General features: G+C 40.1%; 2 protein-coding genes across 2 annotated transcripts in view; one reads left to right on the top strand and one right to left on the bottom strand.

Moving 5' to 3' along the window:
- KLF13 (Kruppel like factor 13) overlaps positions 1–18484 on the top strand; it is a 30734-nt gene extending 12250 nt beyond the window's left edge. Inside the window, exon 2 of the mRNA XM_425065.8 lies at positions 12638–18484. Within this exon, the coding sequence (XP_425065.1) occupies positions 12638–12930 (293 nt within the window). The 3' untranslated portion in view covers positions 12931–18484. The remainder of the gene's footprint in view (positions 1–12637) is intronic.
- OTUD7A (OTU deubiquitinase 7A) overlaps positions 16858–24337 on the bottom strand; it is a 168320-nt gene continuing 160840 nt past the window's right edge. The window contains exon 21 of the mRNA XM_046899294.1: positions 16858–20250. Within this exon, the coding sequence (XP_046755250.1) occupies positions 20214–20250 (37 nt within the window). The 3' untranslated portion in view covers positions 16858–20213. The remainder of the gene's footprint in view (positions 20251–24337) is intronic.

Below are 24337 nucleotides of genomic sequence, written 5' to 3'. Positions count from 1 at the left end.
TTCCTTCTCCCATATGGCATGAGAATAAGCTTGAGCTGCCTCACCCAGAATGCTGACTTTATTCTCTTACAGCATTTACAGCCCTGAGTAGTAGAACAGAAGGGTTATAGTGAAAAGGTGATGTACAAATGTTCCTCTGTAAGCATGCAGACAGCATTGTGTATTTAACTATATGGTGCTGGTGTTCTCTATTTTCTGCACAAAACAGTAAATATCTGTTTGTGACTACTGAAGTATCATCTTTCCAGAGACTAACATTTTCTTACTTGCCTATTATTCACAAAGAGTAACATTTCTAAAACTGAGTTGTAAAAAGTCTTCTTGTCAAAAGAAAGTAGAAACAAGTATCAAAGAACTGACTGGAATTCATGATCAAAGTACTGTGTGTGCCACATAATTTGTAGGAATAACAGACTGTCCCGTTTGGCACTGTCAAGCTGCAACAGCGATAGTCAGATCATCTCAGTTTCCCAAAGCTAACTCAGGGTACAGCATAGCTCATGAAGTTGCAATTCCTGTTTCTTTGATTTTATTTACAGTCAGCCTGTTGTAATAGAATCTTCTGATGACTCAGGTTTATGAACCTTGCAGCTCTGCACATGGCAATTCCTGAATTCCAGCCCAAGCCCCCTCACAGCTGCCTGCATTGTGCTGAGCAGGAGGTAGAAAATATGGACAGGGAGTCAAGGAGTCAAGTTCAAATCATTTTATAGTTCCCAGACTTAGAACTAGATTGAACAAGAGTCTAAAAGGAAATAAGAGCAGGTGGGGACTTCTGTGATCTTTCCCAAGTGAAAATGATGTCCTGTGCTTAGGGTTCTAGAGGCAGCCAACAGACTTGCATGGCAGGGATTGTCTGTTAGAATTTCAAGTAATAGCCTAAAATAATCTGCATTTTCTATTATACTGTACAGAACTTTTCTATCTATCTAGAAAGCTTCCCCTGAAGATCTTTGGCAATAGTAAAATTGTTTATTTTGCAGAGTATTTCATTAGCCCCTCTGCTTTAGGCAAGCAGTTTGCTGAACTAATCTGTTGCACGCAGAAAGAGAAATACCATCTCAACAAGCCAGAAAGGTTCCTCTTCTAATGCAAATGAGCAGGGCTGTTAAAGAGCAGATCTGCTAGCTTCTTAAATGATAAAGTGTAGAAGAGCATGAGTAAATGTGCCTGAGGCACTAATAATTTATATTTTAAGAAGTAATAGAGATCTTTTTACTACAACTTGTATGCCTATAGAGAAACTGCATCTTGACATGAATATGACCTGTAGATCTCAGAACCTTGATTAAGTGCTTATTCTGGCAATAAAACAGTGAGGCAAAAACACATCCAAGAGGCTTTTTAACTACTTTATAGAGCAAGTGGTGGCTGCTGGACAGTTCTTCTAGTATGCTTCCTGCATATTAGCCACAATCTGCATGGAAACATAAGTGGTTCTAAGGCTAGACCATTCTGTTAGGGGAAGCAATGAAAACACGAGCAAGGCACGCAAAGAAAAACAGTTATATTAGATAGAGAAGCTATGTTTGTAAATTTGTATAATTTTATGAATTTCAAAACAGTAAGGATGTTCCTTTCAATACTACTTAGAAAAAAAAAAAAAAAAAAGAATCCAGATGGTTCCTGCATTTCCAAAGAAAAGAGAGGTTTTCAAAGTTATGTATTCCAAGATGGCCTTGACAAAGCTGTCTTTGAAGTATGTCTGCGATCTATGTAAAATCTTCACCTTATGGTTATGTTAAATCCAAAGCCATATTCAGATAACTGGATGCGAACTTGTACTCCTCCACAACCACATACTCGATTGCCAGTACTCACTGCCAGAGAAGCCATTGCCATGGCCATTCCTATTGCCATGGCCTCTCTCCTGTATCACAATCCCACATATCAGACTTAACTGGTCTGTGACCTTGCAAGCAGATGTCAAGGAAAATATTATAAAACATGGAGAAACTGCAAGTTCTGAGCTGCACCCAGGGTTGTGCTGAAAGAAACAGTGCTCTTGCAGTGATGCTTATCTACTGCAGCCTCTCCTGTTGCATGGTGCGCTCCCACCATATGAACTGCTGATGCCTGAAGTCTCACAGATTCTGGGTGAAATTGCTTTGCAGGCCTATCTAAGGAGGAATCAATCCTAAGGGTGTCTCATTGCAACATCTCATTAATAACCAATCATTCCTATTTTGTACAGAATATGAGCAAGGTGGTAACACATGCTTTTGGAAAAAGCTTGAGACATTGGATTGGACATTCTCTGATATTCAGAGAACTGACTGCATATACCTATGAATTAACTCAGCTGCTAACAAAATAATTAAGATAGCCAATACTAAAAGACAACTAAATAGTGGGTAATTGCTGAAAATTTTATCCTATTTATTTTCTGCCTGTATATGAGAATGAGACCTAGATGCTTACACATATATTTGTAGTTTTAAAGAAATAACACGTAGAAAAGACTGAAAAGCAAGCTGAAACTAGAAAGGAGCGGGTAACTTGCTCTTTTTTTCTTTAAGTATGGGATGCTTAAATGAGACTGTTAGATGAGGAGATGCAAAATAAACAGGAAAAGTACTGACAGAATAGGATATAAAAATGAGACTTGCAAGGGTTGAACATTGAACTACTTGTCTTTTCTAAAAACTTGACCTGCTGTAAAAGTGTGCACATCAGAATATGAGTACAACTGTTTTCACAGAATCTGGTTCTGTTATTAAAAAGTAAAACTGGAGTCCAGGCTTAAATAAGAAGTATGGCTTTACAATCTGGGTAGAAGTTCTTCCGAAGTGTATGCAACAGGCTTATGCATACCTTGAATGGAAGCTGCTCATGTTAGGCAACAGTCCTACTTTTGATTACCAGCCCATAAAATTACTTCCCAGAACTGCCTGTTTCATGAAGCTGGATGCTCTATACGTAGTCAATGACTGATGCTGCTCATAAACTACTTCAGTACCACCTTGCATTCTGGTACAACACATCCAGAGTCAAAAACAAAAGTAAAATTCCCACTCCTTTTCTCCTTATGGCAAACTTTCAGTATTAAACTGCTTCACTCAGCTATAAAGCTATGCTTATAAACTCTGAAGTATCACATTTCACATATATTGCGTTCTGTGAGGTTGTTGATGAAACAATTTGAAAGTTCACAGAGATATTTCATAGTTAAAGCAAAGGGCAACTTTCCTATTTTTTGTTTGCTTGGCTTCTAACAAAATAACATGTCATCTTGTCTCCAAATCCTGGGAGATGCTGTGCACATAGTATGTCATAACTTAACCCTCAGTGTCTATTCATGCCAAAGTATATGGACTTCAGTTGGAGGCAGATCACTTTCAACATCTTCCAGAATTCAGATAAATAAAGCACAGGTCTAAGTTTAGATGAATAATCCTTTAGTCTGTTATTTTACATAGCAGGACAACCTTCAATTAATTTGATAAGCTTTGCTTTTACAAGCATTTCTCTGTTTTTAGTAGAAAAGAATAATAAAAAAATCATTGATGTATCAACAGAGAAAAGACTGATTCATGGGGTCATATGATTCCTTCTTTGCAGTTACTAAGGCAAGTGCTGGTAACAGTGCGGGGAGCCAGAGTTTCACAATTCCAGCAGGAATTCAGCCGTACTTCACACCAGATACATATAATTTATCATTACCTATTTGCTTGCTCTCCCACTTAAAACATTTGAATTACTACATTAGGGATCAGAAACATTACTGGGAACATTTTGATGAAATCAACTTTCATCGAAAGCTCTGTTTAAACCACAACAGAGGCAGTTTTTACGTTCATTGTATAGACAAGGATGATTTGTGATGTTTCAGTTTGATTTCCAACATTCTTACAATACAAGCAACTTCAGGTTTAAGGCTTTATGTTTGGTCAAACTTTTAAGTTCTTATCTTCCAAAGTAATTCGTTAGTGAGTTTCATTAGGAGACAGTACAGACTGGAAGGCAGTGGGGAAATGTGTGAATACATAATCTCTTTTTCCACTGCAAGAGTGGGTTGGAGAAAGACACAGTGCCAAGGAGGGTAACGACATTATGAGCTCCCACGGAACAGTCAGATGTCTGATCTGGAGCTGTTTTGAGCTTGCAGAGTGGGCTGGGTAACAACTGAGGAATTCTGAGGTAGCAGAGGATAGATTCAGACAGCCGTTCGTAATGGAAACCTTGTGTTTCTGCTGGTACCTTAACTACACATTCCCTGCAGACACATTTGGTTCAGTTATGTCAGCTGTGGGTATGCTTTTTTGTCCTTCCTGGAAGAGGGAGAATTAGGGCTGGGGAGTTCTCCTTTTTGGCTTCAGTCGCTGATGGCACAACATTTTCATTAACCACCTTCTTTGCTGTAACAGAAGGTGAGCGGTGCAGCTGAAACCATCAGTTTGTAGCATACAATGCAGCATGCCAACACAAAAGTAACGTGGACTCTAAATGACTTTGATCTTTGTCCAGCATATACATTCACCAAGGTCCAAATTATTACTTTACTTTTCAGATTTTAACTGGATTCATTTGATAAAAACTGTGTTGAATGTTACATACATTTGAAGAGCCCTCCTCCAGTCCCTTGTCACTCTAAAAGGCTTAAATTGGCTCATCAACGTCGCTGAAAAAGAGGAATAAAATCCCACATACCTTCATTGATGTTAGACTGTAGACTGTACACCGTAAGAGGCCAGAATTCTCTGACCTGTGCTGAAGGCACAACATTTTACCTAAGGAATGAAGAGAGCCCCTTGCACAACAAGCTGTTGGATACAGGCAGGGACTCTAGGCTGAAATTCCTTTGCTGGGGTGAAGCAATAGGTCCGACTTGCTGATTAGTACTTACAGTTTTTGGTTTTGCAGTCCTAGGATTCTTTTGAAGTATATTTACTGAAAAATATAATGGACCATTAGAAAAAGAAAAAAATCAACACCTTTAAATTTTGTCATTCAGTAATTCCCGGGTATGCTTAAAGACTCTACTTACAGTGTTTCTTTCTCTTAATTTCTATTCACTATAGAGATTTTAATGATCAGTTCTAATTCTTAAATTCATAGAACTGGATAGAACAATAAATCAGAAAAATCCATTAGTTAAAGGGCTACTATACTAATCCCAGGTGAGCGTCACTTTGCAAAGAGTCTCATACTTCAGTGTGGTTTGGAAACGACACGTACCTGTAAGACACACCTTCCTCTCCCTAGTATGCATCACTTCATCCTTTCATCAGAACACAATTTAATTATCTTGCAATTAAGTGCAAAGGCAATGGGTCAGCTATTCATCTCCATTCTTGGTACAAGCCACAGGAGAGAGAAACTCAAGTGGAAGTTGCTGCTCTTTTAAGTCAGTAACATTTCAGCTGTTTTCCTGAGCACAGACTGAGATCTGATGCCTCAGAGATAAGGAGGTCCAGTAAGTTTTAGGTTTACTGAAAGGAGTTTACACGCAGCAATTGCAGGGGCCTAACTGAAAGAAAAATACAACATTTAGTTTGCATTATTTTAGAATATAAGGTCTTTGGCACTGAGGCTCTCGCCTTTCATTTTTCAAGCCTTGCTACTCAGTAACTAAGAGCATTATTTACCTACAGATTCCAACAGCAGAGGGGAAAAAATGCTGCTTTGATACTAAGATGCTGCAAAAGACCCTGTAAACAAAGGCATGATACTTTGTGGAAACAAACTCAATAGCAGTTATTCCTGTTGAGCAGGCAAGGTCCATTCTGGTCTGCATGCTGACCTAGACATGGAAGTTCACTCTACAAGATAGTATAAGAAGTTTATGTCCTCACAGGTATCCCAGTGGTTCAGATGTCCCTCTTTTCTCAGATGGGAGGTCTCCATTTTGTTTGTGTATCAAAACTTTGGAGAAAGACAGTGAATGGTGAGTGTTAAGCTATAGAGTTAAAACAGAATCAAAAGAAGAGAATTAGGTAACAGTGATGAATCTGTGCAGAACTGTAAGAATACTTATAGCTTATCCTTGAAATTACATGCATTGTAAACACCATCTCATAATCATGTAACATTATAATTACTAGCACGTTGCTTTCTCTTCTGGCTGTTGGATTGCTATCCTTGTAAGAGGTAGCTGAAGTCTTGATTAGTCACAGTTGTACAGACTAAGAGGTCTTAGTCTTAGTACTAAGACAGTAAACTTAAAGTGTAGTGCTTTCAAGATGTACGTGCTATCACACTGCAATCACATAGAAAGACCACAGCAAATATGACAAAGGAGAGATTAGGCAAATATTATGCATGTGGATTTTGACAAGACCATCAGGAGGATACAGGTTGTAAGACAGTTGCCACCATTAAGTTGTGCATCATTTTTGCTGCTCATCAAAAGAAAGCCTTACCTGAAACATCATCATACTTCCGTGGGGAGAAAAACATACAGAGGCTTTCATATCTGCCATGGTTAATCGCACTAATACTCAACGTATTAATGATCAATGTACAAAAACAACTTGTCTAACTCCATATGGATATAATCACTAACTCCTCCAGAAACTTTGCTAAGAATGTCAGAAGAAGTGAAGATAGAAAAATATGACTCCTGATGTCCAGCTTAGTGAGGCATCCTGTCTTACATGTACAAATTAGAGCACTACATAGGATCAGGAAATGAAAGAAACTATTTTATTCACTTACTTAGTCTGGAAGGGATTCCTTACTTCCATCTCTCTAGGAAGAGTTGTGAAGCCAAATGGCATTTTTGGCAGCTAATCCATGTGTACTAAAAACATTATATGAATGGTTGAAGTGATCATGAGTTTCTAGTTTAAACTTGTAGTATTTGCTCCAGGAATGTTTTCAGTTAGACTGCTATGACTTATAATTCTCGTAAAGGTGGCCAGGGCACTCTGCAACCACCTTGGCACATTTCACCTGCAATCCCTTTCCTGTTGTCTCTTTCACTCTTTGCTGCTCTCCCATGCATTTTAACCATACCATATTTCAAACGAGTGAGAAAAAAGATGGCTGGAATGGTGACATTTGTCTGACACTATCTTTTACTGTCATCTATTTTTGTCTGTTTTGCAACTGACTTTATTTAGAGCCTCAGACACAACACAGCTGAGACTAGATAAAAGCAATATATAAATAACTATCTTTTAAATGAGAGTGTTCTCTATGAGCTCAGACATAATGCAAATGAAGATGTGAATTACACAGTCATTAATTTATTGGAGAGGCAAGAATATAACCTCATCATGTTGTGAAAGAACCAGTTTGGAGTTTTGGGCAAGCAAGACTGACACAGAACAGTCTTGCTATAAAACCTTGTCATGCAGAGTGCTGACATGGATGTGCTAAACAGTTCACGTAATACGTATTGTTTAAATAAGAAAATGATGTTGGCATACAGCCTTGCTGTTTGACAGCTGATCAGTATATTTGAAGGCATCACCTGTGTCTTACAGTTAACAACTGACTGTGGTTAAGGCTAGGGTAGGAAGTCTGCATGACTTACATTTCTCGAGCATTGTACCCATTGTTATTGCAGTATCTGAATGTGTGTTCATCATTTGGATTTGACTTGTTCTAATTAGTGTTGATTATAAAGGTAAATCACACGCTTGTAACTCTTGGTTGTGATAACATGAGAACTACCAGAGCAAATAGTAGCACACGTTAACTTACAATGTAAACCTTCTGCTTAGATATTCCCCTTTCAAGAAGTATATGTGTCTAAACAGCTCAATGAAAATGTTAAGACACAGAAAATAATCCAAGGATTTAAATGGAAATTATGGTGGCCGGTGCTGCTCTTGCCCAGTAGTAGTAGTAGTAGTTCCACATGCACTCAAAAAGCAGAAGAGCCAACAACCTATTGATTTAATGAGAGGGTTTATTAGTAGAGATGCCCGCACCTTCAAGTGAGTTTGCACTTGATGTCTGGGTATGTCTCTGTTGGAAATCTAAACTTCAGTTCCTAAAGTTCCATCACATCACAGATGATGGAAATAGCAGAGACAAGCTCAATTCTGTCAGCAGGTCATAAAACCTCACTCATTGTTGCTCTGGGTCCTAAGGCTGGGGGGAGTGTTACGTTCCAGAGCCTAATAACATGTGAAAGTTCTTTGATTTGGGCATGCATAATGATCTCCTGCATTGGGATTCTGGTATCTAATGACAGTCAAACTCATTCTGTAACTTTTCACTAAGAGCGTTACTTGAACCTCCTCCTATTCACTGACTTAATGGAGCCTAACGCTGCTGAATTTGCTATCGCTGTCAGATTTGGTTGAGGTTATCTGAGATATTTTGTACGTCTGAACAGACACACAAAAACATGATTGCATCTGGTTTGTGTCATTTTGAACTAAGTCTCCCCAGTATCACTAATTTTAAACTGCCTGGTTTCAGTTTATAGGAATATGGAAATTTTCAGGTTTGGATTTTTTCGGTCCCTTTTTCAATACTTCATAAAGAAATCACTGTTCTCTGATAATATCAGAGCTGTTTCTTATTCTCTTTCTCACACTCAGAAGGTTAAAGGCTTGTTTTTCAGCTATCCAAAAATGCTTGTTTATAAGCAAGAGAATAACAGAAATGAAAATATTCGTAAATACATGTCAATGCTATTGAAGGATGACTTTCTTTTTTTACATAACAGCCAGTCTCAAGAAACATAGACTGCTTGGCTGAATGTTTTTTTCTCCTAGGATAGCATTTCCTTTCTTGGAGGAAGAGTGGTTCAGTTACATATCTATTTAACCATCTGCTCTTCATCCTCCCCACCCAGCCTGCTGCTGGTCAGTGTTTCCACATACATCCTTAATTTTGAATATGAAAGCATAGAAATATAAGAATAGCAGTGGCAGGTTTCTGTCTGTTTTCATGACAACAAACAGTTCTGTCTGGTGAAGCAGCAGAACAGAGTAAAGATCACACAGCAAATTGTTTCTGGCTGACCAACCGTGGTTTTGCATTTGGAATCCTGAAGTCTCAGGAAACAAAGAATTTCTTTGTGACTTCATGGCCTTGGCATATGCTTGAGGATGAGAATGTAACGCATCCTAAGTCTCACAATCTGTTTTGGCATTTCAGTCAGTTGTAGGTTATATTTTAAGTGTGCTCAGACCTACAGACAGTACTTTCTATGATTTTTAGTTGTCGTTCAAATTCTGGATACAGAATCATTGAATCATTAAGGTTGGAAAATACCTCTAAGTTCCTCTAGTCCAACTGTCCACCTACCACCAATACTGCCTACGAAATGATGTTCCTGAGTACCACATCTAAGTGTTTCTTAAACAATTCCAGGGATGGTGACTCCACCAGTTCCTTGGGCAGCCTGTTCAGTGCAAGACAAATATCATATAGATGAGGTGGCAAAACAGAAAGCAGATGACTCCAGGGACTGTGTAGAAGTGTCACTCACCACAAGGGAGTCCTCAAAATTATATGTGGATCAGGGTAAAGTCAAGAATGCACTATAAGGATGGTACAAATGGAGCTTGGTAGACCTCATATCTTGCTCCACCATTCCTGTAGTTTCATCATCCTTCTCATAAACAGATAGAGATATCTTGATATAAATAACAGTTGACAAATATAAAATAATACAGAGGACCTTTATGTAACACCGTAAGTAAAGACTGGCCCCATATCCTTTTGAATCCTTTCCAGCAAAAGTGCAGGGAGGGGTATTTTTTAGTGCTGCTTCCACACCATGGGCAACTCAGTAGTTTCTTTGGCAGTCTGTTCTGGCAGACAATTTAGTCAGCGTTAGTAGCTATGTCTGTGCCACTGAAATAATTTCAGAAGTTAGTGCACCTGCAGAAGTCACTTAGTCTTACTCAGAGAGCACTCTGAGTTTCTTAACACAGCTGTATGTACATTTTTTCCTTTGAACTGGGTGGAGTTCCTGAAGAAACCAAAAATGTTCTTGCTCGTGTAATCTTCAGTTAAGATCAGTTGACTGTGATTCTCAAATGTGATCACCTTTTGTAATTCTAAACACCAGCTATGTGATGACGTGCTCTGGCAGAGGATGTACAAAGGTTACAGTTTACTGAAATTCAAAGCTACTTAAAATTGTTAAAAATTAAATACTCATCTTTGAAAGGTATTCCTTGCCAGCCTCTGAAGAATAGAGAAGTCAAGTCTGAATTTCTTTTCGCTCCCTTTATTTTCAAGCACAGACATTTGTCTTTTGGAGATTCTTTAACTGTTCCTAAAGCTCATATAGCATGATAATATTCTTCCTACCAAGATATAGCATTACAACTCTCCATATACACATTGACATACTTGACATGTTAAAAAATATCTCAAATACAGCAGTAAGCATTTCCACATTAATTTATAGGATCAAATTCTGCAGTCATTCTATAAAGGCAAAATTGTAAGTACAACATATCCATGGGTCAGTACTTATGCAAGAAAGCTCTCCTCTTGGCTGCATGTTCCCTAATGAGATTAGGCAATCAATTCATATAATCTCTCATTCTCTTGATTGCTTTACTACTAGCAAAAGGACATTTATATAACAACTTGCCTGCACAGAAAACCACATCTCTTTTGTTTGAGGGATGAGTCCGATGAAAGACTGAATTTTCACCTGTGGTTTTGGAGCAGCAGCTAGGTCTTTGTCTTAAGACAAGTTTGTTCCAGACAGCGCTCTATGTTTTTATGGACCAATGACTCTCATATCTACACAAGCCATTCAGCATTACCTCAACAATACAATTTTTCTTTGAGGAGGTATTGCTAAGCCTCAACAGAGCTGGGAAACGCTCTAGAAAACTGACCACCACTAGAGTGATGCCAGCTGTCAGTACAGGGAAGGGCAACCACCAAGAAGATATGAACCAAATCTAGAGACAGCTGAGGGGAAAAATATTTCCTAGGAAGGCGTACAAAGGGTAGAAAGCAATTGAAAGAAAGACATGCTCCCTCATTTTTATTATTTTTTTGGCTGGGCAGTCAAATCATCACCACAACCGTCATTAACATCAAATCAGACAGGTAAGCATGATCCTGAATTTTCCCAGCCAAATCTGATGTGCAATGCACGAGGGAGATATGTTGTGAAATATCTTCATCAACTCACTGTTAGTGCTGGAAACACAGACATTACACAATCTTGCTCCAGAACCTCGTTTGGAACTGAACTGTTATGCCTGTTTCTGGCTACCAAACATTAGACATAGGAAAGAACATCTGATGCCACATAATTTTCTTTGAGTTTCACAGTACTCTAACCAGATGAAGCAAAACACTGCATGTTTTCCTTGTTTTCCTTGTCTGAAAGCAGTCATCATCTGGGGCAGTGTTTCCAGTGAAGAATGTGTGTTGATGTGTTTTGCAATGAAAACAAACACACAGAAAACTAACTTGGGCAACAGAAATGTCCAAAGACCATTGCCTTATGAAAAAATAAAAAAGCCATGAAGAATGATGAGAAACTTTGAACTTGCAGGCTAGATCCACCTGTCAGACCGTGTCATTGCTCTTGTTGCTGAAGTCCTAAAGTCCTGCAAGTGCATCTGTTGCATGTCCAAAACACAGGGAGAAGACTGGTGAATTTGGTTGCGCAACTGTTTTTACTGGCATGTCTCATCATAGTCAGGAGTGCATCCAACAGACGAGTGGATACATGATAAACAGCCAAAATATTTGCCTCCCATGTATTTCACATTTCATTTCATTCAGCAGAATGAGATGTGTTATCAACAACTTGCAGGAGAAGGCTCATGAGGACACTGAATGAATTTGCATGTTTTTTTTAAGCAACTAAACTACATCCAGCAAACCAGTTGGTGGGGCCCTAAGTTTTTAATCTTTAGTTCTAAAAGCAGTGCTGTTCACCTTAGCTGCCTTATTCTCCTTCTCAGGCTGCACAGCTACTACAAGTGCCACACTGCAGGCCTCTGAGACTGCCATGCACGAGCACCCAGTCCTGGGAGAGATGCTTGCTATGTCTGAGATCTGCTGAGAAGTGCACCAGCTCACTGGGTCACTGGTCCTACGCTCAGCATCACCGATCACAGGTTTTAGGATAGCTACTGATAGCATGTCACTACCCTCACAGTGGAACATTTACCTAGTTGAAATACAGCGTTACCCACCTCCCACCTAAATGAGACCTAAGACAGTGAACAAGAGAAAACATTGCACCTCGCAGCAAATGCAGTAAACACAAGCATGACTGTGGAGAATATGAGGTGAGAGCCTCACATTTGGTGCCTTAGAATTGCCATCCTGTACTTTCACTGCAATTGTTTTCATGTAGCTATAGAGGGAGGCTTCATAACACCGTCTGAATTTTTACAGGGAGTTAGACAGACACAGGGACAGCTTGGAAGTGAATATGCAGTAAAAATACAATTCCAGAAGTAAAATCCAACAGACCGCCAGAGATATGAGATGTGACATCAGTGAAAGGCCAGGATCCCTGAACATCCAGCTATTAAACAAGGTATCAGTAGTTTGATGTAAGAGACTTTTTAAAATGGAATCCCACAGTGGCCTCCCACTCTGGCTGAGAATGCCACTGCCTCCATCCCCTTGCCAAGTAGCGTCTTCCTCACCCTAACCTTTTTGTTTTAACTTTTGCATATGAAAAACAGGGATAACATTGCCATGCATCTCCTAATCATGCCACGTTTGCTTTCTGCAGGTGAGCGGCCTTTTGAATGCAGCTGGCAGGAATGCAACAAGAAGTTTGCCCGCTCTGATGAACTGGCCCGCCATTACCGCACTCACACTGGAGAAAAGAAGTTCAGCTGCCCGCTCTGTGAGAAACGCTTCATGCGCAGCGACCATCTGACCAAGCATGCCCGTCGCCACGCCAACTTCCATCCGAGCATGCTCAAGAGACGAAGTGGGAGTAATTCAAGAACAGGCTCTGTCAGTGACTACAGCCGCTCAGATGCCTCAAGTCCAACAATGAGCCCTGCCAGCTCCCCATAGACCTACCTGCACTGGATGTCAGCACTTTGCCTCTAATACCTAATGCGGAGTTCTGTTTGTGTTGCACACATTTTAAAGACCCTGTCGCTTTCCCTCCTCAATTTTTCCCTGCCCCCCTCCTTTTTATATATATATGAAACCAGTAAACAGCTGCCTCCCACTGCAATTTTCAGCCACATTTTCTTCACCCAACCACACGAGCGGCCATTCTAACCTCATGGACATAAGGACTTACACGTTCCACTTAGTGACTCCTGCTGTCTCAATATTTCATACATTTTACAACCACAAACAGATCCTCTTGATTATTCTTTATAAGAAAAAGAGAAAATCTATAAAAGAAAAAAAAACAAAAAAACAAAAAACATTTTAATTCACCTCAGGTGTCAAAAGTAGTTTTGTAAGACCAGATTGCACAACATGAACATACATAACACTTACAAATCAACTGTGTTGGATGGTGTCCCCCTTCTCCTTTCTCAGGGATGGATATTTATGTTACACAATAACTACAATGAAGACACACCCTAACCGCAGCCTTATTCTGTAAATATATTTGCACTCAGAAGCTTTTTGTTTGGTTCTTTCACACACTGGGAAAAAAAATAAAAAACAGACAATACAAAAACCAAACCAGTACTGGAATGTAGTACCAGACTCTTCTATTGTTTGTATTCCTGGCTATACATCTACACTGGGGAGCATCCAAACAGGATCTTCTTTCTTGAAACTGCCCTCTGCTTTTGACAGCAAGCCACCTTGTCGCGTCACGCTGAAGAGGCTCTCAAACCAACTTCCTATTCCAAAAATCTCCATGAAATTGATAAACTACTACTTATTTTCATTTGTTTTATGCCAGATAAAATTCTGAGCAAATAATTCTAAACAAGATGCCTTAAGTAAATAATCTAAATCACGAGGAAACGCGTTTACACTGGGTAACACTGTATTACAAAGTGACACGGAATCTCAGAGGCATTCTTTTTTCTCCAAGTTCTTAAGCTCTCTGCACTGCGGAGCAGCAGGGACCAGCAGAACACTCAAACCAAACCAGAATGACTTGAATGATTTTCTTTATCCTTTTTAAAAAATTATTTGTTTTGAATGAACTACGGAAATAGAGTAACTGAACCAATGCCCATCACTGGTTTGTCAAGGTACTTACCTACTGTACAGTTGTATCTTAGTAAGACAAATTGCTTAAGACAGCCTCTGTTTCCTGTTGTATTGCAATCATGGTCACTGATAAAAGGAAGAGAAAATTATAATGTATTCTTCTGACTAGAAGAATAAAATACATGTTTTTAAGTGTTAAAAAAAAAAGGCATTTTAGCTCTCCTTAAAGTTTCTTAAAAACACACATATCAGCATAAAGAAAGGTTCTGTTATTTCTGAATAACTGCTTAAAAGACAAAGGGAATCTTAGCTGTTTTTCAATAATTTTGAAGTACTGGGCATAAGATAGAGCACAAGGAAGTAGAGCTTCATCATATTTTGTATGCTAAGAAGTACAGCAAAAAACCAGAGCATTGCGATGTGCTAGAGACATGCGCTTTGTTTTGGCTGGTTCTGATGGTGCACACTATAAATCAGTCTTTTTGATTCTGGAAATTTGAGTGTTTTCTTGTTTTTACTGTAGATTATAAAATGCAGGTGAGTGTAGCACGATGAAGCAAAACTCTCCATTGCCAAACATGCCATTTGATGCCAAGTTAATGCTTACCCATTCCAAATGAGCTTGTATCTTACTTGCTAGCTTGCATCGATCCAATTCTCCGAGATTTTTTTGTACTGTATATTAACTGTGAGAGGCTAATATAGATTCCTAAGTAGTTTCATGGGTACTTCCATAGTATATACGTTATTCCTAATACTATATTTGTATGCATCAATTTACAGACAGTTCAAAGTGCAGATATTTCAGTAATTTCTCATGTTCATTTGCCTCAGATTTCAACTCCGGAAAATCATAATTTCCCCTTCTGAATTGGAAGTCATGCTAGGCACAGTTCTACTACTGCATTTACAGACAATGAAGGAACAGGGCTCTCTTGCAAAACAAGCATTACTCGATTTCTGGGATGAGCTGCCTAACCACTGTATAGTAGGGGAAAGCCAGATTGTTTTACCTCGACAGATTTCTTTTTTTAAATCTCAGCTACTGAGATTTAAAAAAATGTAAAGACTTTATACTATTCAGGTAAGAGGAATTCACATTCCAATCATTTCTGTGACTGATAAAAGTGTTCTTGTGCTGTAGCCAGGAAAGGCGCAATTAAGATATCCAGCTAAAGGGATTTTACAGGTCAGTTGTGCCACATGCACATACTTCCAGTCATAAACACATGTGTCATTATCATTAGATCATAAGGGGATATGGAGGGAAAAAATAACCTAAGTATCAGCAACAGTCATAGCTTTTGTGCTCTACCTTCAGTTTGTTCTAAAATCCCCTTCTCCAACAAGACCATCATTTAGTCTTTAGCAGAGGAGGAAGCACTCGAGTCCCTTCACTGGAGTGTAACACTCGCCACGAATCAGTGGATACAGTGCAGATTTTTATAGCCTCAAGAAGGAATATTCCCACCATGTTTTGTTAGTACTAAGATTACGGAAAATAGAGATTATGAGACAACCTATTCTGAGACAAAAACTAGTTAATCTTTAACTCAAATAGTAATCTAAAACATTTTATGTATTTTCCTCATAGAGATTACTAACAACAATAACTCGAGGCTATGAGGGGGAAAAAAATGACTGGGACAAAGCTGAATTTCCAGTTGAGCCAGTTCATCTGATACGAAGGCTGTGAGACTGCATGCAGCCAACACAGCTACACTTTCAGTAAATTCTCCACAGCTTGCCATTAAAACTTTTTTTTTTTTTAAAACATCTTAGCTGCAAACACCTCAGAGTCTGTTAGGCTGACAGCCGAATTGCCAACTTGTAAAAATCCTAGTTAGAGCTTCAGATCTCTCCATTAAAAGCTTAATAGATGATAGTTGTAGGATACCAAAATGAATTCCAAACCACTGGTAGTTTTCAGTGCTGAATGTAGAAAAAAGTTTCTCTTGATATTCTCATACATGAAGTGAGAGTTTGGGGATTTGTGAAGCAGAAACAACAGCAAGCTCTTACGACTCTGCACATGATTGTTTCTTCTCAGTTTTGCAGATATAAGAAGTCTGAACAGTTTGCATTTTTAAATCTGGTTACTTGTCCAAACTAACCTCAGATTTTCACCTTTTTGTTGTTCCACCCAGCTGTGTGACCCAGCCTGGTCTTCTCGCCTAGCAGCTGGCACTGCACGCTCAGGAAGTAACTGCTCTGGGAAGGTGTGAATTTTTTCCTTCTTCTCATTTCCCTGTGCAATCTGCTGAGGTTCATCCTCACAAACTATAAAGTTGCCTTATTTTTTTTTTCTTTTAATTCCAGAACCCAGGAACAGGTTTATTAATATTAAAAAAGCCCTCACAGCTTGTTTGCTTTTCTCCAGCCAGAATTCTAGCTTCCTTTCAGGATCCGAGCTAAACTTCTTTGCTATAGAAAAAGAGTGCAAATTAAAATCATCACCTCACTACCATCATCCAATTGCAACTGAAGACACTCACAATCTCCCTCCAAACTATCAGCTCAGGTCTTAGCATTGGGTCAAGATGTTAACTGTAGTATGTGAAAACAGACAGCAATGAAAGGAGAATTAATGTTCTCCAGACGTCTAAGTGATTTTTCTTGCTGATATAAGACTTGCCTTTAGAAACTCATTCACCCCTTCCATTAACCCCATCCTGTGCCCAGGATTCCTTTTTCATCCTCCTCCTTATGAAGCAGTCCTGGCAAACCACAGGCAGCTAGATTTTATTGTGAGAATTCTTTATATCTGCAAATTACTTGTTACTTGCTTTTGTAATACATGCATAGCATTTGCTTACATTACATAACTGCAAAAGTACGTATTTATAACCAAACATTGGAAGCCTATGTTTGGTAACACCTAATTCTCATTTGTATCCTACCTTGAGTACTGCATTAATACTTGCAATAACTTTGAGCGTGTGTACACCCTTAAAACCTCATTACCTTCTACCCAGAAGTTCAGTGCTTTTCTTGTTTCTTGCAGCCAGACAGGAAAAGGCTGTCTGAGGAACTTACCTGTTTCAAGGTATTCACATGCAAACTGGTTTTCTTTCCCAAGAGTTCTAGGATTTGTACTGTGTGAAATGCATCGTTGCTTTGGGTAATACAATTTATAAAGAATAAGAAAAATGAACTCTGCATACTAAAGTTTGCCTTTCCATTGCCATTTGATTTACTCATTTCACCAGGTGATGCCTACAAACTGACTTTCAGGTGCTGTTTTACTCCCTCACGCCATCTGTTCATGCATTGGGTGCTAACATACAGTCTGTATCAGTGAACAGTATGATGAACTTCTGTATTTTCAACATTTTGGAAGATAATTTTCTCTTTGCTATAAGAGTGGTGAGGTGCTGGAGCAGGCTGCCCGGAGAGGTAGTGGATGCCCCTGGAGGGGTCTGGGGCTGGATTGGATGGGGCCCCGGGCAGCCTGGTCTAGTATTAGATATGGAGGTAGGTGGCCTGCATGTAGCAGAAGGGTTGGAGCTTGATGATCCTTGAGGTCCCTTCCTACCCAACCCATTCTAAGATTCTATGGTTCTATAAAACTAGCCTTAGGCAGTAGAAAATAACCAAACTGTACTTGTTTAGCCCATAAATAGAATAGAAAATGCTAAAACCCATCCACTGGTATGATTTTTTTCATATGGATTGTTTAAGTGTATGCACATATATATAAACATGTATATATGTGCACTGTATATGTATGTGTGTATATACATATGTATATGTATGTGTGTGTATACATAAATACACAGCAGTGTGTATGCACTACACACAGAATAATGAAGGGATGTCTACAGAGCAAAAATAGGTATCCCTTTCATTCTAACTAGCGATGAGTCTGAACCAAAATCCTAGATCCCAACACCACTGCCTTTGGAAAGTTTGAATCTGGATTGGGTTGGTTTTTTTTTGAGATTTGTGGTTTAGTTTCGTCTCTGGTTACAGCTGTAGTTCCTTACGAGTATATGCATTGTGAGGGATGTGTGTGCATGTGCACATGTGCTTATTCATGTGTGCCTGCCTCCGTGGGTGACAATGTGCGTGCCAGTAAATGTGCACATGTTTACATATGTACTTTCAGCTTTGGGGAACTGTAACGTTTTACTGGGGTCATCTTCATCTTCTGGACAGTTCTGTCTACAGCACATGAATATTTCCGTGGGTCACTTTCAACTCTATAAATCACTACATTGAAGTATTACAGTTGTACAGTTATATATTTCATCTATACTTGCTCTGCTGTAACTTTTTACGTATTTTGTACTGCATAGATTATATATTGTGATATTGTCTATACAACAACAGTAAAAAAGGAAAAAGGAAGAAAATTAACAGCTGTAAAGCATCGTCTTAACATGTATGCATGGTTAGTGACGTTTACATTTTTCAAAATAAAATTTGTTATATGAAATGTTGGTTTTCTTATACTTTTGTTCTCGTTACCAGTTAAATATACCCGACTAGGTACTATTTCTGCTGTTACTTTGAGGTTTGATGTGTTGTTCAATATCTGTTTAAATTTCAGCCAGTGCTACTGTTTAAAATGGGATTCTTTTAAAACCATTGAGAAAACATTTGTGTGATGTTTGCTTTGCATTCTTTTTTGCTCTAATTGGTATTTTAGAGTTGCATAGTGAAACTCCTTTCTTAAGACTGGTATATACTATGTTTTTCTTTGCATGATAGCTTCTTTGCATAAATATGCACCAACTGAAGAGTCAACCACCCTTTCTTTCAAAGCTCAGTTCTATGCACATGGCCACAAGTGGCAATGTCCTGTCAAAACAGCAGTAATCTAATCTCACAGTGCTCCAAGATGTTTTCTTTTCTCATTTCAAAGATGATGAAATCAAAGCACAAGTGACTGAGCTAATGCCTCAAATACATGAGGCGATAGCAGATACATGTCTTGTCCCCCTTGGGAATTAACACCACACCCTCAGAAAAATTTTCTTCCCTATAGTGATTTAACTCTCTGTGCAATGCTATATTCGAATGCAAAAATAATTTGAAAGAGCAGACTACTGTTGAAAGGTGAAGGCTAAAATATCCTCACTAAGCTAGGAGCAACTCTGGAAATTACTTCAAAAATCAGTACATTTTCTTGAGAAGGATTGGTTAAAATGGTTCAGAGCAAGTAACCTGGAGAGGCATTATCTTTAATAAGAGTATTCCCCATGTGTTTATTACCATGTTGAACTGTCAGTGCTATTCACCATCTCTGATTATGCACCGGTCGGCTTGTACAACTCTGTGTGCCTATAAGCAACTGCCACTGTATAATTTACCCAAAGAAAGGACCTAACTAAATCACATAAATGCTTAAATATCTTAATGCAGTACTTATGCAGTATTTTTTTTATCTAAGAGTAACATACTCTTTGGGCACGCAGTGGACAGCTTTGATTCTATGAGTGAAGCCTCACTGAAACAGATGACAAAATGCTTGTATCCAGCAGAAAAATGTGGGTTTGTTTCATTCTTCTCTTCAAACATTAGCATGATGTGGTTTCTATCTGTTTATTCTGCATGTCTGTGTTATTATAATTGGGTAATTCCAGGTTGTGAGAATCCTCAGGCAAAAGTCTTGGTAAAGCATCTAGTACCAAAGCGAGTTGAAGTTCCCTCGCATACCTTCTCTATCAGTCTGATGGCTGAACTTTCTCAGTTTCAGATCCACCTATTTCAATTTCTGTCCTTGAACAAATAGGCTAGGCAGCAGCTTTAGCAGCTTAGTTGCTTTCTGCTACATCATTCCTATGGGTGGAGAGTGACATGTCTGAACTTTCCGGAATGAGGAAAAGAGAAATAAATTCTTCTGAAAGGATATGCCTTCTCAGCTTAAGTGTGGATTGTTGCCTCAGAAATGTAATGTTACATGCCTCCCCACCCAGACATTCACACTCTGCGATGTACATGTTAACACACTGTCATCCGCAAAAGAAACTGCTCCTCTTGGGTTGCTAAATATATGGGTTTCTGTCTTGTCTGTGACTCAGCACTTGTTCATAGACTTGGCAGCAGTCCATTAGTTCAGAAGAAAAGAGATAATGCTGCTAGCATTAAGATGAGAATTTTGTATTTACATTTACCTGTGTACCTTTGGAGTGATTCACCTTACGGTTTGCTGCTACAGCTGTTCAAGGAGACACAAGCATGACATGCCTTGATGGTTGACTGTAAGAGATTAAAATGGCATAGATATAAATAACGCAGTCAACAGAAAGAGAAATGACAGAAAACAGGTTGGAATAAAAAAGAGGCAAGGAAAATGAGACGAGCTTATTGTTTCTAGCAGCTGACCCGAAAGGCTGGAGCACCAGAATGCATGCGTGGCTTCCTCAACAATTCCAGAGTGACCAAGCTAGTCAGCATCTCCAGTGGGGGGACCATATCATCTTTTCTAAGAGCAGTACGGGAGGGAGATATGTCGAACAGTGATTCAAGCACATTTGTCAAGCTAGCTACAGTGCAATGCTGGTATAGCTAAGACTGTAAAGAGAGTAGAAGGGATTTTTTAATAATTTTTTTAACCCATACACCAGACAAAGGAAGAGAGTCTCAATGCCCAGACATCTGAGCATGAATTAACAATGGCTTTGGGAGTCAGATTTGTGCTGTAGCCAACTGAGAGAACAAGATTACATTAAACAAATTTGGAGAAGAAAAGAATGAGGAAAAGAGATTGGGAAAACCTGAGTTGGGTTTTAGGTCAAAACGGACCCCAAAGGTCTAGGAACACTGCTAACAAAACCTCAACACTTACAGCTTAGTAATGACAGAAACACAGAATTGCAGAGGTTGAGAGGGACCTCAAGAGATCATTGAGTCCAATCCCCCCCTCTCAAGCAGGTTCCCTACAATAGGTCACACAGGTAGGCATCCAGATGAGTTGTGAATATCTCCATAGAAGGAGACTCCACAGTGTCTCTGGACAACCTGTTCCAGTGCTCCATCACACTTATCAAAAGTTGTTCTTCTACATGTTTGTATGGAACTTCCTACATTATAGTTTTAGGCCATTACTCCTTGTCCTATGCTGTGCACCACCAAGAAGAGCCTGGCCTTTCCATTTCCCTTCCACCTCTCTTGATATTTACAAAGATTAATCAGATCTTCCCTTGGTCTTCTTTTCCTCAGGCTGAACAGACCCAGGTTACGCAGCCTTTCCTCATATGGGAGACGTTCCAGGCCCTTTATCACCTTTGTAGCCCTCTGTTGGACGCCTTCTAGGAGATCCCTGTCTTTTTGGGATCTCTGGGATTTTCTGGGAGAGCCCAGAACTGGACACAGTATTCTGAACGTGGCCTCACCGGGGCAGAGTAGAGGGGGAGGATCACCTCCCTCGACCTGCTGGCCATGCTCTTTTTAATGCAACCCAGGAAACCATTGGCCTTCTTGGCCACCATGTTGGCTCATGGCCAGCCTGTTGTCCACCAGAACACCCAGGTCCTTCTTGACAGAGCTCATCTTCAGCAGGTCATCCCCTAACCTGTACTGATGCATGTGGTTATTCCTCCTCGGGTGCAAGATTCTACACTTGCTCTTGTTAAACCTCATCTGGTTCCTCCCAGCCCAACTCTCCAGTCTGTCCAGGTTCTTGCTGAATGGTAGCACAACCTTCTGGTGTGTCAGCCACTCCTCCCAGCTTTGTGTCATCAGCAAACTTGCTGAGGATGGACTCCATCCCTTCATCTAGATTGTTGATGAAGATGCTGAAGACGACTCAGCACCGACCCATTGGGAATACTGCTAGTAAGAGTCCTCCAACCAGATTCTGCACCGCTGATGGCATCTATCTGAGCTCTGCCAGTCAGCCAATTCTCAATCCACCTCACCATCTACTCATCTATCTGACACTCTATAAGTTTCATAACAAGGATGTAGTGGGAGACTGTCAAATGACTTGCTGAAGTCAAAGCAGACAACATCCACTACTCCTCCCCCATCTACCCAGCTATGATGACATCACATAAGACTACCAGGTTGGTGAAGCATGATTTTGCCGTTGTGAATCCATGTTGACTACTGATATCCTTCTTGTCTTCCAGTTCTTGGAGAGAGTATCCAGAACAAAGCGTTCCACCACCTTTCCAGGCCTGTAGTTTCCCAGATCCTCCTTCTTAACCTTTTTGAAGACCGGAGTGACACCGGCTATCCTCTAGTCTTCTAACACCTCTCCCACTCACCAAGACCTTTCAAAGATTAGATAAAGAGTGGTTCAGCAGTCATCTCTGCCAGCTCCCTCAGCACACATAGGTGCATCCCATTGGGGCCCACGCATTTGTGTGCATTGATTTTGGCTAGACACTCTCTGACCAGATCCTCCTCCACCAACTGGAAGTCTTCCATTCCACAGACTCTCTCTCTTACTTTCAGGGTCTGGGATTCCTGAGGGCTAGTTTTAGCATTAAAGACTGAAGCAAGGAAAGCATTCAGAATCTCTGTCTTCTCAGCATCTCCTGTTAGGGGGATCCAAGGCATCCATTTCATTTCATAGGGGACCCACATTTTCCCTAGTCCTTTTACTGTTGACATTCTTAAAAAAAACCTCTCGTTATCCTTTACCCCCTTCACAAGGTGTAATTCCAAGTGGGCCTTAGCCTTCCTCATTGCATTCCTCTAATAACTGTACCTCACTAAGAAAAAGCAGCTCTGTTGTGTAATATCTGCCTCATCATAATTGCAAATTAAGGATCAACCTGCCCAACCTGACTGGCACTGGCAGGAGTTGCATTTAATCTCTGGCTCCTGCTGGCAAGAACAAATGTTCAGTAGGCCAAGAGAAGTTGGCATGAGGGCCTGGGCTGAAGGGCTCTGAGGTGCAGTTGTTGGCAGGTCTCTGCCTAGCTGACACGTGTTCTCTGCGTCACTGGATAGCATGCCTGCTGAAGTGCACCGCAGCAGGTCTGAGCCTGCTGGGCTGGTGCCCGCAGGGTGCTTTGCAGAGGGCTGCACAGTGGGGCTCAGACGTAGCCACACTTGCAGCATATCCTGTACCTCAGCCCACAGTGCATGCTACTATTTCCCTCACAGGGGCAAAGTCCAGGCAACACTCTCTCTGCGTGGGTTGTTTATGCAAACAGGAGTGCTGTCTGCAGACCAGGAAATTCAAATCACACTGTCCCCAAGTTTATACATCACATCTTTACCACCTTGTCACCCACATCACAAATACCTTAGCAAGTCAGTAATAATGTGTACAGAAGTACTAACATCAGAAGGCTGCTTTCCATCAGGAGTAAAGGCTGGGATCCTGCCATCATTACACGTGTTTTGGCAAGAAGCCCACATAAGTCAGTTGGAAGTGAAAATTGAAGTGGACCCCCATCTTCCACGTTCCTCAGACTACAGGAAGAAAAGACCACTGAAGAGTCATGCAGGTATCCCGAAGTGCTGCTATTATAGCATTTGTCTTTTAGGACTCAACATCACCAACTTATACTGTGCACTGCAAACACTTAAGAATTACCTTCCCTGCCTAACATCTGTCTAACACGTCTAGATGTCCAACCTAATACTGGAAGTGATTTAGCTGTACTAACATGACACTGCTTAGACTGGAAAGCAGCCCTCACTCATTAGGCAGAGCAGGGTGGACATGAGGACACCACTGAGAAAAGAGAGCCAGTTGGAGACACAAATGATGGTGTTTGGAGAGTTTCAGGTGTGCGACAGCACAGTAAGAGCAATGACATGAAATAATATGGGTAAGAGAACAAGAAGCAATAAATGGGAAAGGTGAAGTTCAGAGGAAGAAGATCAGTGTATAGGGTAGGGCAATTTCTAGAGAGTAAAAGAAAGGGCTAAAGTACAAAATCCAGAAGGAGCTCTGGAGGAAAGAGTACAATAATAGCTCCTGTGGTGGCATTTCCAACAGACTGAATGGTGAGATATGCCAATGAGTAATAAACAGGACCGTGCGTCCTTAAGAGACCAATGTTTGCATTTTCCCAAGCTTTCCTATTGTGGAGATAACTTACTGAGTCATTTCTCTGATCCTGGAGACAAACGGAACAGACACAAAACAGAACAAAACACAATAGCAACGGGAAGAGAGAAATTCCTCCCTCCCCCTTTCACCACACACGTGTTTTACGTCAGAACACTCAAAGCCTCCAAGTGGAATAGAAACAAGGAACAGACTGACAGAGCTCTGCGGTGCACATTTTTTGAATCAAGGTCACCTTCTCCACCATTGCGAGTTAAAACAAAAGCCACACTTCTCCAGTCTGTTACTGTTAAATATTTTGTCCTGCTGCGG

The sequence above is a fragment of the Gallus gallus genome, chromosome 10, assembly GCF_016699485.2.
Source record: "Gallus gallus isolate bGalGal1 chromosome 10, bGalGal1.mat.broiler.GRCg7b, whole genome shotgun sequence".
NCBI classification, from domain to species: domain Eukaryota; kingdom Metazoa; phylum Chordata; class Aves; order Galliformes; family Phasianidae; genus Gallus; species Gallus gallus.
This window is presented reverse-complemented; position numbering and strand designations above follow the sequence as displayed.